At 43.8% G+C, this 12481-nt stretch overlaps 1 protein-coding gene across 11 annotated transcripts in view; it reads right to left on the bottom strand.

Annotated features, from left to right (window-relative positions):
• The window catches only part of TENM4 (teneurin transmembrane protein 4), a 600622-nt gene that overhangs the window by 20684 nt on the left and 567457 nt on the right, over nt 1–12481 (bottom strand). For all 11 annotated transcript variants that reach the window (XM_051778647.1, XM_051778642.1, XM_051778649.1 and 8 more), the window contains 3 exons: nt 10168–10403; nt 3360–3656; nt 700–2314 (listed from right to left, as the gene is read on the bottom strand). In XM_051778647.1, coding sequence (XP_051634607.1) covers nt 700–2314; nt 3360–3656; nt 10168–10403 — 2148 coding nt within the window. The remainder of the gene's footprint in view (nt 1–699; nt 2315–3359; nt 3657–10167; nt 10404–12481) is intronic.

Raw genomic sequence — 12481 nt, 5'->3', positions numbered from 1 at the left:
GTCCATTTTTAAAGATTGGAAAACCTCCTGATCAGGACACTGAGAGAGGAGATACGTATTGCACTGGTTTTGACTAGGATAAATTTCTTTACAGTAGCTACTATGGGTTTGTGTTTTGGATTTGTGCTGGAAGTGGTGTTGATAACACAGGGATGGTTTCATTATTACTGAGCAGTGCTTACACAGACTAAAGGTCTTTTCTGCTCCTCACCCCACCCCTCCAGCAAGGAGGCTGGGGGTGCACAAGGAGGCTGGGAGGGGACACAGCTGGGACAGCGGATCCCACCTGACTCAAGGGACATCCCAGACCACCATGTGGCATCATGCTCAGCATGATGTAAGACTAGGAGAAGCAGATAGAAGGAGAGGACATTCAGAGTGATGGTGTTTGTCTTACCAAGTCACCCTTATGTGTGATGGAGCCCTTTGTCCTTGGGATGGCTGAACATCTGCCTGCCCATGGGAAGTGGTGAAGGAATTCCTTGTTTTGCTTTGCGTGCACAAGTAGCTTTTGCTTTTCCTGTTCAACTGTCTTTATCTCAGCCCACGAGTTTTCTCACTTTTTCAGTTCTCTCCCTCATCCCACCTGGGGGGAGTGATTGAGCAGTTGTGTGGGGCTTAGTTCCTTCTGGGGTTAACCATGACACCTATTCACTGATGGCAAGGTTGAGAAAATGTTAATTAATTTAAATGTCTTACCTGTCATGTAACATTTGATATCCTGAGAGTTGCTAATGGGGTTGTTGTTTTTGAACATATACAGGTTGAAAGGCATTATATTATTGCTACTCAGATGCTTCCACATATCATGGTCTGGACTTGTCCACCGACCCGCTAGCACATCATAGTCTCTCCGTCCCATGTGGATAAGCTTTGTGAGGGGGTCATACAGTCCTCCGTGGTAGCCAATGATGATCTGGAAGTTGGGATTGGTGTCCATATAGATCTCCCCATATGCTGTGTACAGTATCTGCTTGATCATTAAGCCAGTCCCGCTGAAAACAGCCAAAGGAGTGCCAATGTTATCGCAAGCTATGTAGAATTCATCACCGCTGCTGAGCTCCATTGCAAAGAGGTGGCCTTGGAGGTCATAGTAAAGGGAGGTGATCTCAGAACTTGAGTGGTTGTATAGATGGGTGACCTTGGTTGGGTTGGTCAGATCTGCGTAGAAGAACTGCAAGTGATGACCATGGCTGGTTTTGCTGGAGACTCTCCTCCCTAGGCCATCATAGCGGTACTTCACACTCCACCCACTAACTTTATTGTAGGCTTTGATGAGCAGGCCAGCTGAATTGTACTCAAACATATCATTGCCCCTTTGCTTCAGGAAGCCATCTTCATCCATTTTGTACTGCACATCCCCCAGTCTAGTAATCCTATCCCTGAGGTCATACCTGAGCGGTGTAAGGCGGGCACTATTCCCCGGACTCAACAAATGGAGGTTTCCATTTAGGTCATAGCTGTAACGCCAGAGTGGTTTGTCATTGATAGACACTGTCTGCAACTGGCCATCAGCATCATATTCATATGAGTACCTAGTTGTGTTTGCATAAGGGCCAACCTTCAGCTCTTTCTTAACCACTCTTCCCATGTTGTCGTACTGCACAGTCATCCAGTACATGAGAGACCGGAATATCTCATACTGGACCTCCTTCATTCTGCCATAGGCATCAAAATGTTTAGTATGAGTCATGACAGCAGTGGTGATAATCTGGTTGATATCGTAGTAAATTACTCCAAATTTACCAAATTGCTCAGTTTTGCCTGACACGTCATCATACCTGTAGAGATCAATAGGTAAAGGTGTCTCGTTGATGACTGCTTGCATGCTGGTCACCCGAAAGCTGTTGTCATAATTGTAGTCAAAGCGTGCATTCACCATGCCTTCCTCGGTGAAGCGGAAAATCTGTCGATCAATGAGGGGCCCTATTTGTCTGTACCTGATCGTACAGGTGAACCCTTCATTCTGCAAGTTGATGGTCTTCAGCATGCCAGCGGTTTCATCGTAAGTGAAACTGATCTTTGTGGTGTCATAGAGCATCTCAGCTAACTTGGACAATTTTCCGTACTTGTAGATGACACGTCTCCCTGTGCCCAAGTACAAAGTGTGGAGGAGCTGCTCATCCTCTGTGAAATCCTGAATAACCGAGGCGTTGCCTTCCGGTGGTCGGTAAATGTTCCTGTAGTAGCCAATGGAACGAATGGTTTCTAAAGTCTGACGTGCAACATTGGGCATGGTCACCGATGACAACCGGTCATTCTTGTCAAACTCAAAGATGTACTGTCTCTGGCTGTGAAGGAGCAGCACCATGGACTGGATGGGAAGAAGGAAAGTACAGATTATATTCCCAGGTTTTGAGCAAAATTATACTCTCACAAAACCTGTAAGATTCTTCAATCCAAAGAGCAGGGCAATTGAGAAAAATCTCTGCACCCACAGAATTAAACAGTGAGAGGCAAGCAGCTGCAGAGCACATCAAGTCTCCCCAAGCAGGAGTGGGTCAGAGAAAGAAGCAGTCAATGCAGTGAGGAAGGTCTAAGTTCAGAATGCTCAGTAGTTCAAATCAATACCCTGTAGCTGACTGTCTCTACCCAAATTCCCCGTGCCAATAACTTTTACAGACTAAATAAATAAAATCGGTAGACCTACTTAAACATGCTTGAAAAAGTATCCCCCAACACCTTCCAATGCTGAATTAATTCATTGTGTCACCTTATCCTCTGTTATTCTCTTACTCACAACTTCTGTGTGCATGCTTATTTGCTCTGGGATCTTTTTGAATATAACAAAAAATCCACATAGGTTACATAATACAAGGAGTAAGTCAATACTTTTTCCTTTTTTAAAAGATATGGTACTACAGTTTTCTTAAACTGTTTTAGAGATGGATGCTATAAAAAAATCAGGAATAAAAAATTCCAGTCCCAGGTATATAGCATATGGATCTATAGGTCACTGGGCAGCGTAACAATTAATGGTAATACCCAGAAAAATTAAGTCCCACATGAATCTACAGAATGAAGACTGCAGGATACACTGCAAAGTGTGCTACAACAGCGTGGCTGGATTTATGCCTTGCACTTTTTAATTACATGTATTTCCTATAAAGCAGGAACGGCCCGCATGAAGAACACAGGATGTCAGACTCTATGGGTTGTTTTCACGTGGAAAACCCCAGTGAAAATTTCTACTATTCACTCTGATGACATTATCTGAATATATTTTATATTGCAGTTAACTCAACAAATGAAAATTGTGCTTAAAAAAGATGTGAAGGAGTGCAGCTGAACTGATGTCAAAGGAGTAAAGTCCAAGTGCTTCAAAGGCACTGTCTCTTGAATGGTAAGAGGATTCTTACCTTCTCCAAGTAAGTGTAGCTCCATGATTTGCCATCAGCAAAGATCCTGGATGTAATTCTGCCAGACTGGTCATACTCCATCCTTTCTGACATTGTGCCCCTCTGAATCCCCGCAATGTGTCCTCCTGGGGAATAGGTGACATTGACCCCATTCAGTCTGCTGCTTGGTGACCAGAGACTGGGCCTCCCTGCCTGGTCGTAGAGGATGCGGAGCGTGAACTTGCGGTGGTCATCATAGATTTTCTCTGTCCTTGTCACACGATCAAAGTCGAGGGACAGCAGGTTTCTGTTGTGAACCTACAGGAAAGAGATGGAGAATTAGGAAGCTGGAAACAGTTTTAAGTTAGAAAGACCAGCCTTGTTTCACCAAATGCCTCTTTACACCACACTGGAGAGTATCCAGCAGTTCACTGCCTCTGGATAAGAGGCAATTTTTAAAGCAAAGGGTTGTCCCAACATTGCTTCTGTGACTTCAGTGAAGAAAGAGGCAGAAGAATGGTACTTTTGAAACACCACCACAGTGAATGAATACTGCCCAAATCTACGTTTAAGACTGCTACAGCAGACGTAACCTACAGAATGAGGTCGCTTGGTCTGTTCAGCCTGGAGAAGAGGAGATTGAGGGGAGATCTCATTGCAGTCTACAACTTCTTCATGAGGGGAAGCGGAGGGTCAGGCACTGATCTGTGGTGACCAGTGATAGGACCCAAGGGGATGGCCTGAAGTTGTGTTAGGGAAGGTTTAGCTTGGATATTAGGAAAGGTTCTAAACCCAGAGGGTGTTTGGGTGCTGGAACAGGTTCCCTAGGGAAATGGTCACAGCATCAAGCCTGACATCGAGTTCAAGAAGCATTTGGATGATGCTCTCAGACACATGGTGTGACTCTTGGGGATGGTCCTGTGCAGGGCCAGGAGTTGGACTCAGTTACTCTTGCGGGTCTCTTCCAACTCAGCATATTCCGTGATTTTGTGAAATACAGGGGCCTTGACCACTGTAGATTTTGCACAGAGAAGCAACTTTCCCGTAAGAACTGGAGTTTTAATTTCATTGTCCTGGGGTTATTCAGAGTGGCATAATTATACTCCTCATACCTCCAGTGCCTCTGCATTTCCAAAGATCAAAGGTATTGACTTCAAAGGTAGGAGCAGGAATATATTTCGGTTCATGGATTGCAGTGCACAGCAATACAAAAAGGAGCTGACAACACAACTCATGTTTAGCCACGTGTGCAAGGAGACTTACAAAGCCACATCACAACAGCAGCAAAGTACTGAGCAAGTATGAAAAGCAACATTCCCAGTATGAGCTTGCCAGTGAAGATAGCTCTTTCTCCATCTCACTACTTCTAAACCTCTTTCAGCTGGTGAACCTCTCTTTTCTAAAAAGGTGCAGATTCTTCTTGGATGAATTTCAAACTCCAACGAGCTGACTTAAGTCTTCAGTGCCCTTTGTAGCCCTTCAGCTGCAGTCAATAAACCAGAATTTGCTGTTTGCTATGAGGTCTTCAGACCAGGCTAAAAACACTATTCTATACTGCTTTGGGTAAAGCTGATACTCCTGATTGGAAGTGTTCAAAAAACATCTGGATATGGCATTGAGAACATGGTCTAGCGGTGAACATGGTGGTGGTGCTTATTTTGGTTGGATTTGATGACCTTTGCATGGTTAGACTTGACAATCTCAGAGGTCCTTTCCAACCCGAACCATCTATGTATGATTCTATAATTCTATGACCTGAGCACTGTTCTCAGCCCTGCTCCAGCTTTGATTTTGGCCATTGCTTTATGATGTATGATTGAATTCCTACTGTATTTTTGGGGATGTAGGAGTATTTGAGAACTAAACAGTGAGAGGAAGGATAGGGTCAAACCAACAAGGAAGAGGTTCCTCAGCCCTGGCAGAACAGGAGAGGGAAAGACTGGATCACTGCAGTGTCTTCGTGTTGCATGGGGAGATGTCTATGCTGAAGCCTAGAGAACAGGGACACCATAACATCAGAATTCAAAAGAAGGTATCTCAGGAGCTGGGGAGAGAAGGAATTGGTGCCATGATGTGTGAGGATGATGTAAAAGAGAAGTGCAACAATGATTTTCAACTTATGAATAACAATGCTAATAGGTGGGTATGACTTGAGGAAAGAAACATTGTGGAAATGTAGACAATGCTCTAATTAAATATGTGTGAAATAGAATGTAAATGTGTAATGGTAGAGAGGAGAAATCAGCCAATGGTCCACTGTAACAGGGAAGCTGGAAAATAAATAAAAAGGTCCTAAAATTCTAAGTACAGAGGTACATGTGTAACTAAGAGCAATTTGATATCTCATAGGTGCTTGCTGCTATTTATAGAGACATAGGAGTGGCAATTTCTTGCAAAAAAAGAAAAGCAAAGTAGGAAGGAATAGCATCTCTGCCTTCCATCTATTCACAGAGAGCTCCAGCCTGGTAACTGCAGCTTCTTCTGCTCCTGATCTTCGCCAAGAAAGCTGGAAAGAGCTTTTCCAGGGCTGGGACAGTAATCCAGGCTGAAGGAGGCCTTCCTGAGCCATATGTTAGCATCAGTGCCATTCACTGGGCTGGAAGGACCAAATAGAAGGTCCCTGGATAGCTCTTAAGCTCATTTAAAGTCTCTGTATCCCATTATTGATGTCCTAAGTTGTTCCATCCTCCACATGCTCTGGCAAGCAATGTCTGTGGGACTAGTTGGAACCAGTCACCCTTTCCATGAAACTTTTTTTTAATGATTTGTTTTCTCCTGATATCTCTTGCTGTAATGTCTCATATTGGAGACGTGCTGCAGTGCCAGTCACCCATCAATGTGATGGGCAAAGTGAACCCTACCCTGCCAGTAGCCTCTGAACAGGGCCTAAATCTTTCTCATCCTTGTTCAAGGGCATGCCTTGTATAGAAGTGAACTTTCTGCAGAACTGACAGGGTTGCAGGCTTCAGTCCGATAACCATGTTTTATGGTGAGCAGCTAAATAAGGTGCCATCTCGGAGACCTTATCCTGCAACAGAGTCTGAAAATCTCCTGCAAAAAGGTTTTGCCCCTTAGACTGTTTGACAAGGCTTGTGATCAGCACCGAATCAAGACAGGGTAAATTTAAAACCACAGTTCACAGTGGATTTGACATCCCATCTAAAATGTGTGAGAGACTAAATTTAACCCCAAACTCATGTTGCACAGTACATTTATAAATCTCTTAGCTTACTCTGGAAAAGAAGGAGCATAAACACGCCACCACCTCTGATTCTACAATGCTTCCTATGGCACTCCTTTAGCTTAAATGATAATTAAATAACATGCACTGATCTCCCTGGGAGCACAAGAGCACAAAAAGGGGAGAATTCCTGTGAAAATACCTTGGCAATCTTCAATGGAGGAGGGCAAAAAATACTTCTGCAATGAGAACTCCAGGATCCAACAACATCCCTGTGATAAATGGCTGTCTACAAAGAAATTTCCCCGGTGAATTGCTAAAACCATTGGGGTGGCCATATCCAGACTAAACGTCTTGCAGAAATTGTGTAGATCATGCTGGACCATCTTCATTAGTCAACACACCAGGACTGGTTAGCACCATATCCCTCTCTGATCACAGGGGTTTTGCAGATTGTCTGGGACACTAGCTCTTGATGCCACCACTAACCTGCTGCTAACATCTTAGGAAAAACAAAGTGACTTATGACAGGAGTTACTAAATAAATAGTTAATGGTTAAATAAATAAAAGAGCTGAGCCAGTAGCTCTGCCTCTTTTGGCTGTTCTATTTGCTCCACTGTCAAGAGATTATTTTACATCCTTCTTTATTGAAAAACTCAAGTTTATTTAATAAAAAAAAAGGGAAGGAGCCCTGTTCCTTGAAGCATAGTTTACCTAATACTCACACTGCAGATGGAGTCTGTGTTGCTGTTGGCCAGTGACGGTTGGAATTCATAGCCAGCCAATTTGCAGAAATATTCACTGCTGGCTGGGTGGATAAAGCATCACAACTTTCCATGGGGTGCGTGGGACAGGAGAAGGGAAACTGGCTGCTTTAACATATTTGTGCTGTTTTACAGCTGCCTGGTCAAGTGCAGAGCCAGGTCAGCATTGGTGAGACCGGAAAAAAGTCATGAGGACTGGCCTCTTTCCCTTCATTCATGCAGAAGCCCCTACCTTGTGCCTTACACCTGTAATAAAGAAACATGTGTATTGTATTATTTCCTAGGGAGGGTCAAGGAGGTAGCTGTGAAACTGGCCTCCTTGTGCTGGGAGCTGGTCAAGCTCATGGTGACGTGACAGGTTGTCAGTCCCCAAGGACACCATGCAACCATGGGAGGAAGAGGCACAACTCATATGGATCACATGGATCCATGTGATGGCAGCAGAAAGGATTACTCTTTTACAGTGTCCAGATCCTGTTTTCCTCACTTCAAAGGCTTCATAGAATGATGCTGCAGCCTCTTTGGGATGTTCTTTCCCCATGGAGCACCATGTCTTTGCTGCTGTCTCATGTGAGCAGTAGGGTGAGGGGAGAGGGAAAGTAGTAATTTAGTCACATACAGCAGAAAATTATAACATTTCTCAAAATGAGCAAAAACATATTGAACTTAACTTCCCTAAGTTTCTCCCTTGCCAGGGAAAGCAGTAATTATTGCTGTGAAGGCAGAGGAGAACATGACACAGAGAATATGATAAATGTCATGCAATCCCCAGGGAGGCAATTAGCACCTTGCAGGTTTTTGTATTAGGGGTGCAGATGCTGCCATGCAGGTACAGACAGGAAGCTTTAAACATCTTGTACACCTTCAGCTACTTTGAACCCCTGAACAGAGCCATAACTGAGTCCTTCAACCACGTAAGATGCACTTCTGCTTCACTAGAAGGGCCCTGATAGGCTCAAAATGTGAATAAGTTCTGGCAGATTTATAGAGATACAAGTAACAAGCCTGAAAATTCATTTTGCAAGTGTTTTTCCAACTGTAGTACAATATAAAACAAAGACACATTCTGTGTTTGAATCTACTGCAAAAATTTTGGAAGATAAAACTGACACGGGCAGCTGAGCTGTGGCTAAATGATGGAAACTGCTTTGAACACCAAATAGCTGTCAGACAGCTGCAAATTTCAGGAGGCTCTCTCCTTTCAGAAAAAGACCCATCTAATAATTTTGTTGGTTATTAAAATAAAATAAAAACACCAAGACAAACCAAACAAAAAGGGTGATGACAACTGATCTGCAGATATACAGCAGTTTACACTGAAGAAGCAGCTTCAGTTTTCACTACTCTTTGCAGTTTTTCTCCTGGTAACAAAAATAAGAGGCTATCAACACAGGGGAAAAAGAACAGAGGCTGGGATGGGGAGGGTGAAGAGAAATACTTGACAAGTGTGAGCAAGGAGAGATGGGAGAAATCACACCAAGGTGGCAGGGGTCAGGCAGCAGGGAATAAGGAGAGGTGAAGAGCAAGGACTGGGAAACATATATCCTGAAACCAGAACATTGATATTTACTGCAAAGTTTAAGTGTGATTAAATAGCTGCAGTCCTTTTGCTGTGGTGGCATTAAAGGGCACTAAGCGTTTTTCTCAGAGGGTCTGAATTTGCCAGGTGCTGAGCAGGTTCCTGGGAACAGCTCATCAGCCCGTGACTCTGAGACTAGCAAGGTACAGGGTGAGTGCACAGGACTTGCTATTACAAGTTCCCAACCTTGCCAGCAGTTAGCAGATGAATTACAGGCTTATTGGGCAAGATCTTTAAACAACCCTGACAAGTATGAGGTGCATTGTGCGGAACAATGTTTTCAAAACATATCAGTCTCAAGCACAGAAAGGTCCAGGCACTCACGGAGGAGAGAGTACTGTCAGGCTGGAGCTGCTTGTAACACTTCAGGAAACAATGGCAATTGTGGTGCAATGCCTTGTGAGCCCAGCTCTTCAACAGCTTCAACAGATTAGAAAATTTCAGGAATCTAGAGATTTTTCTGAGCTTGCCCAATGAACAGTCATCATAGAATCACTCAATGGTTAGAGTTGAAGGGGATCTTAAAGATCATCTAGTCCTAACTCCCTTGCCATGGGCAGGGGTATCTTTCATTAGCCCAGGGTGCTCCAAGCCCCATCCAACCTGGCCTTGAACAATTCCAGGGATGGAGGACCCACATCATCTCTGGGTAGCCTATGCCAGTGCCTCACTACTCTCACAGTTAATAATTTCTTTCTAATTTCTAATCTAAACTCTCTCTCTTTCAGTTCGAAGCCATTCCCCTTTGTCCTATCACTCCATAACCTTGTCAGAAGTGCCTCTCTAGCATTTTTTGAGCCCCTTTAGGTAATGGAAGGTGCTCTAAGGTCTCTCTGGAGCCTTCACTTGTCCAGGCTGAACAACCCCAAGTCTCTCAGCCAGTCCTGCTATGCCTAGAAAGCTCTCAGTGCTCTGTTCTATTACTGCCAGCAGCACAGGTAGAAAACACCTATACTAATTGGTGAGGTATAGTTATGACTGTCCTTTGCTTGCTTAAACAGCCTGAGACAATGTTAAACCTGCAGTGGCTGATGGGAGGTCACGCATTCTTGGTGATGCAGAGGTCTTGTAGGGAGATCAGCAGTACCACCTATGATGGCTAAGGAAACATCAGCACATAAGGAGATATAAGGATATATTCCAGTCATAAAGGTTGTGTCACTGAGGATGAACAGCCAGTTTTCTGTCCTGCAGCTTCATCCCTAATGCAGACTATACAAATCAGCCCTGTCCCTTTTTATCATGAGACTGGGGACTGATGGGATGGGAAGTGGAGGCCAAAACTGCTCATGATTCTCACTTACCCTCAGTCGACGTCCAAAGACGGTGACCTGCCCTCTTGCTTGCTCCTTCCTCTGCCTCCACTCCACAAGATTGAGTCCATTGTCGATGGGGAGGGTGACATTCCTCTTGCCCACTGTGGGGTTGACGGTGCCAGCCAGCAGATGTGGCTCGGTTTGCAGGGCCACCTCCATGCCGTTGGCAAGCATCAGTCTGAGAGAGCCATCAGCACCGATGTAGTAGCTGTTTCGGACTTGGTCTGAAGACAGAAAAGAGATCTTTGCTCATCTTTGATGATACAGCTCCAGCTTTTCATTCGTTCCCTCCATCAGTCTGCATCAGCATTTCCGATGATTGTAAACCAAATACACTCTGTTACTCATCTGTCCCACTCACACTGAGCAAAACATTGGTTTCATCAGCGAAAGTAAATATGGGCAATACCTTTTTCATTCTGATGAGGTTTCTGCACCTCAAATTCTTACAGAAAGTATTACACAGGTTAAAAAAGACAACAGTCAAAAAACTGTGTAATACCTTATCAAAGGATGTGGGTTCAAACCTCTTCCTCTAGGCTAAAACTCTGGGTGGTGAGATATTTGTTTTAAATCAGTCTGACTGAAAACCTTCCATGCTTTTATATCCTAAAGATCCCAATTTCACAACAATATATGAAAAAGTGGGGCCACCTACTTTCCTCAGCTTATTCACTGTCTCACAAATGACAGGAAATTGCACAGTGAGTTAATGCTAACCAGTTCCCCAAACAACAGCCAAACTCTTTCCCTTGGGAAAGCTTTCAGGAGGCAACTGAAGTCCTCATGTTTGGAGAGAAAGCAGAGGCATTAAGCTCCCACATGTCTCCATACATCTGGCCTCAACTAGGTTTTGAAAAATCAGTGGATTCTGGGGCCAGTATTTGGGAGTTCAGACGTGGAACAGAAGAGCAATCTCTCTTCTACATCATTCAGGAATCAGGCAGGTTGAAAGCCCATCCTTTGAATCTCCAGCTGGCATTTCTCTCTGCAGAGAGGAGCTCATGAAGGGTAAGAAAGCATGAGACTTGCTCAATGCAGAATGGTTTTAAAATCATATACAAAGACTGCCTTATCTGAAACTCCTCAAAAGCTGGAAAATATTACTGTTTCTGTCTTCCAGGGTGCCATAAATTCCTAATTGTGAATAAAAACACCATTAAAAATTCACACAAAATGTTTTTCCATTCTGAGGCAAGTTCACTGATTGCTCTGCTGTAGCTCACAAGGAAAAAAGATCACAGAGAAATTATCATCTCTTGACCGGATGAAATAGATGAGGAAAGAGCACAGTTTGGTATAATTAGGGATGGAAACCTGACACCAGTTGGTCTTTTTTTATGTGGGTCTCATCCTGTTCCTGGTTGTAGCTAGCTGGAGTCCTGCCACAGTGATCTCAGCAGAACCACCACTCAACTTTCCGTACACAGTAGTGACAGTGTGAAAATGCGGGGGTACAAGATTTGGCCATAAACATACAGCAGTGATCCACAATGCAGATCCATGTATTTTAGCTCTACCAATGAGTATGTAAGTTGATGGTCTTTGACATAGCCTCCAGCCAGATAAACTCCACTCCATGCTTTAGTCTGCAAATGGAGAGTTAGGGCCACAGTCATACTTTTCCTAGATGCTTGGTTTGGTGATAAAGTGTTAGGAGATGCATTTTAAATCAAATCAGTGAAATATCCCTGCATAGCTAATATATTCCTCCCTTCTTTATCCTTCACCAGGAAGCAGGGGAAAGCTTGAAGGTTTACAAGAAATTTACCAGACATGTGATGTTCCCTTTGTGTTACATAAGCATCACAGAAGGGTTATTGTCACCAGTACTGTGTGGGAATGTAAATCCTCTGCTTTCAACATTTTCCCAAGAGAAGACTCTTCCCTGGCTTTGGAAGGCATTTCTCAAGGGCTACATGAAATCCATGAGCCATTGGATGCTGTATTTTAGGCTGCTTTGGCTCTAGGGCACTACTGCCCTACTTTGGCATTGCACAAATGCTCACTTTGTCATTAGTCCAGAAGACAAAATCCCACCAGGGTGCTGATGTGCCTGTTGCAGAAGCTCATAAATCCATCCTACAGGAATTTGTAACCTTCTGAAAATGTCTTGTCAGACCTTACCTGTTCACAGCGTGATCCAGGTTTCCTGAAAGGTTCACCAAGAATTTGGCTCACCAAGTCATCTCGTCTGCAACATTATCCAGATCTTCGTTTTAAGACGAATTTCTTCAGATACAAACAGTTTAATAATTTTATACTTCTGAAGATGGTTAAGCTGTTTGTAATTCTGCATGTC

Source organism: Manacus candei, unplaced genomic scaffold, assembly GCF_025592945.1.
Source record: "Manacus candei isolate 608988 ecotype Guabito, Panama unplaced genomic scaffold, ASM2559294v1 h1tg000014l, whole genome shotgun sequence".
In the NCBI taxonomy this organism is placed as follows: Eukaryota; Metazoa; Chordata; class Aves; order Passeriformes; family Pipridae; genus Manacus; species Manacus candei.
The sequence above is the reverse complement of the archived record's forward strand: the minus strand, read 5'-3'. Positions and strand labels throughout refer to the sequence as shown.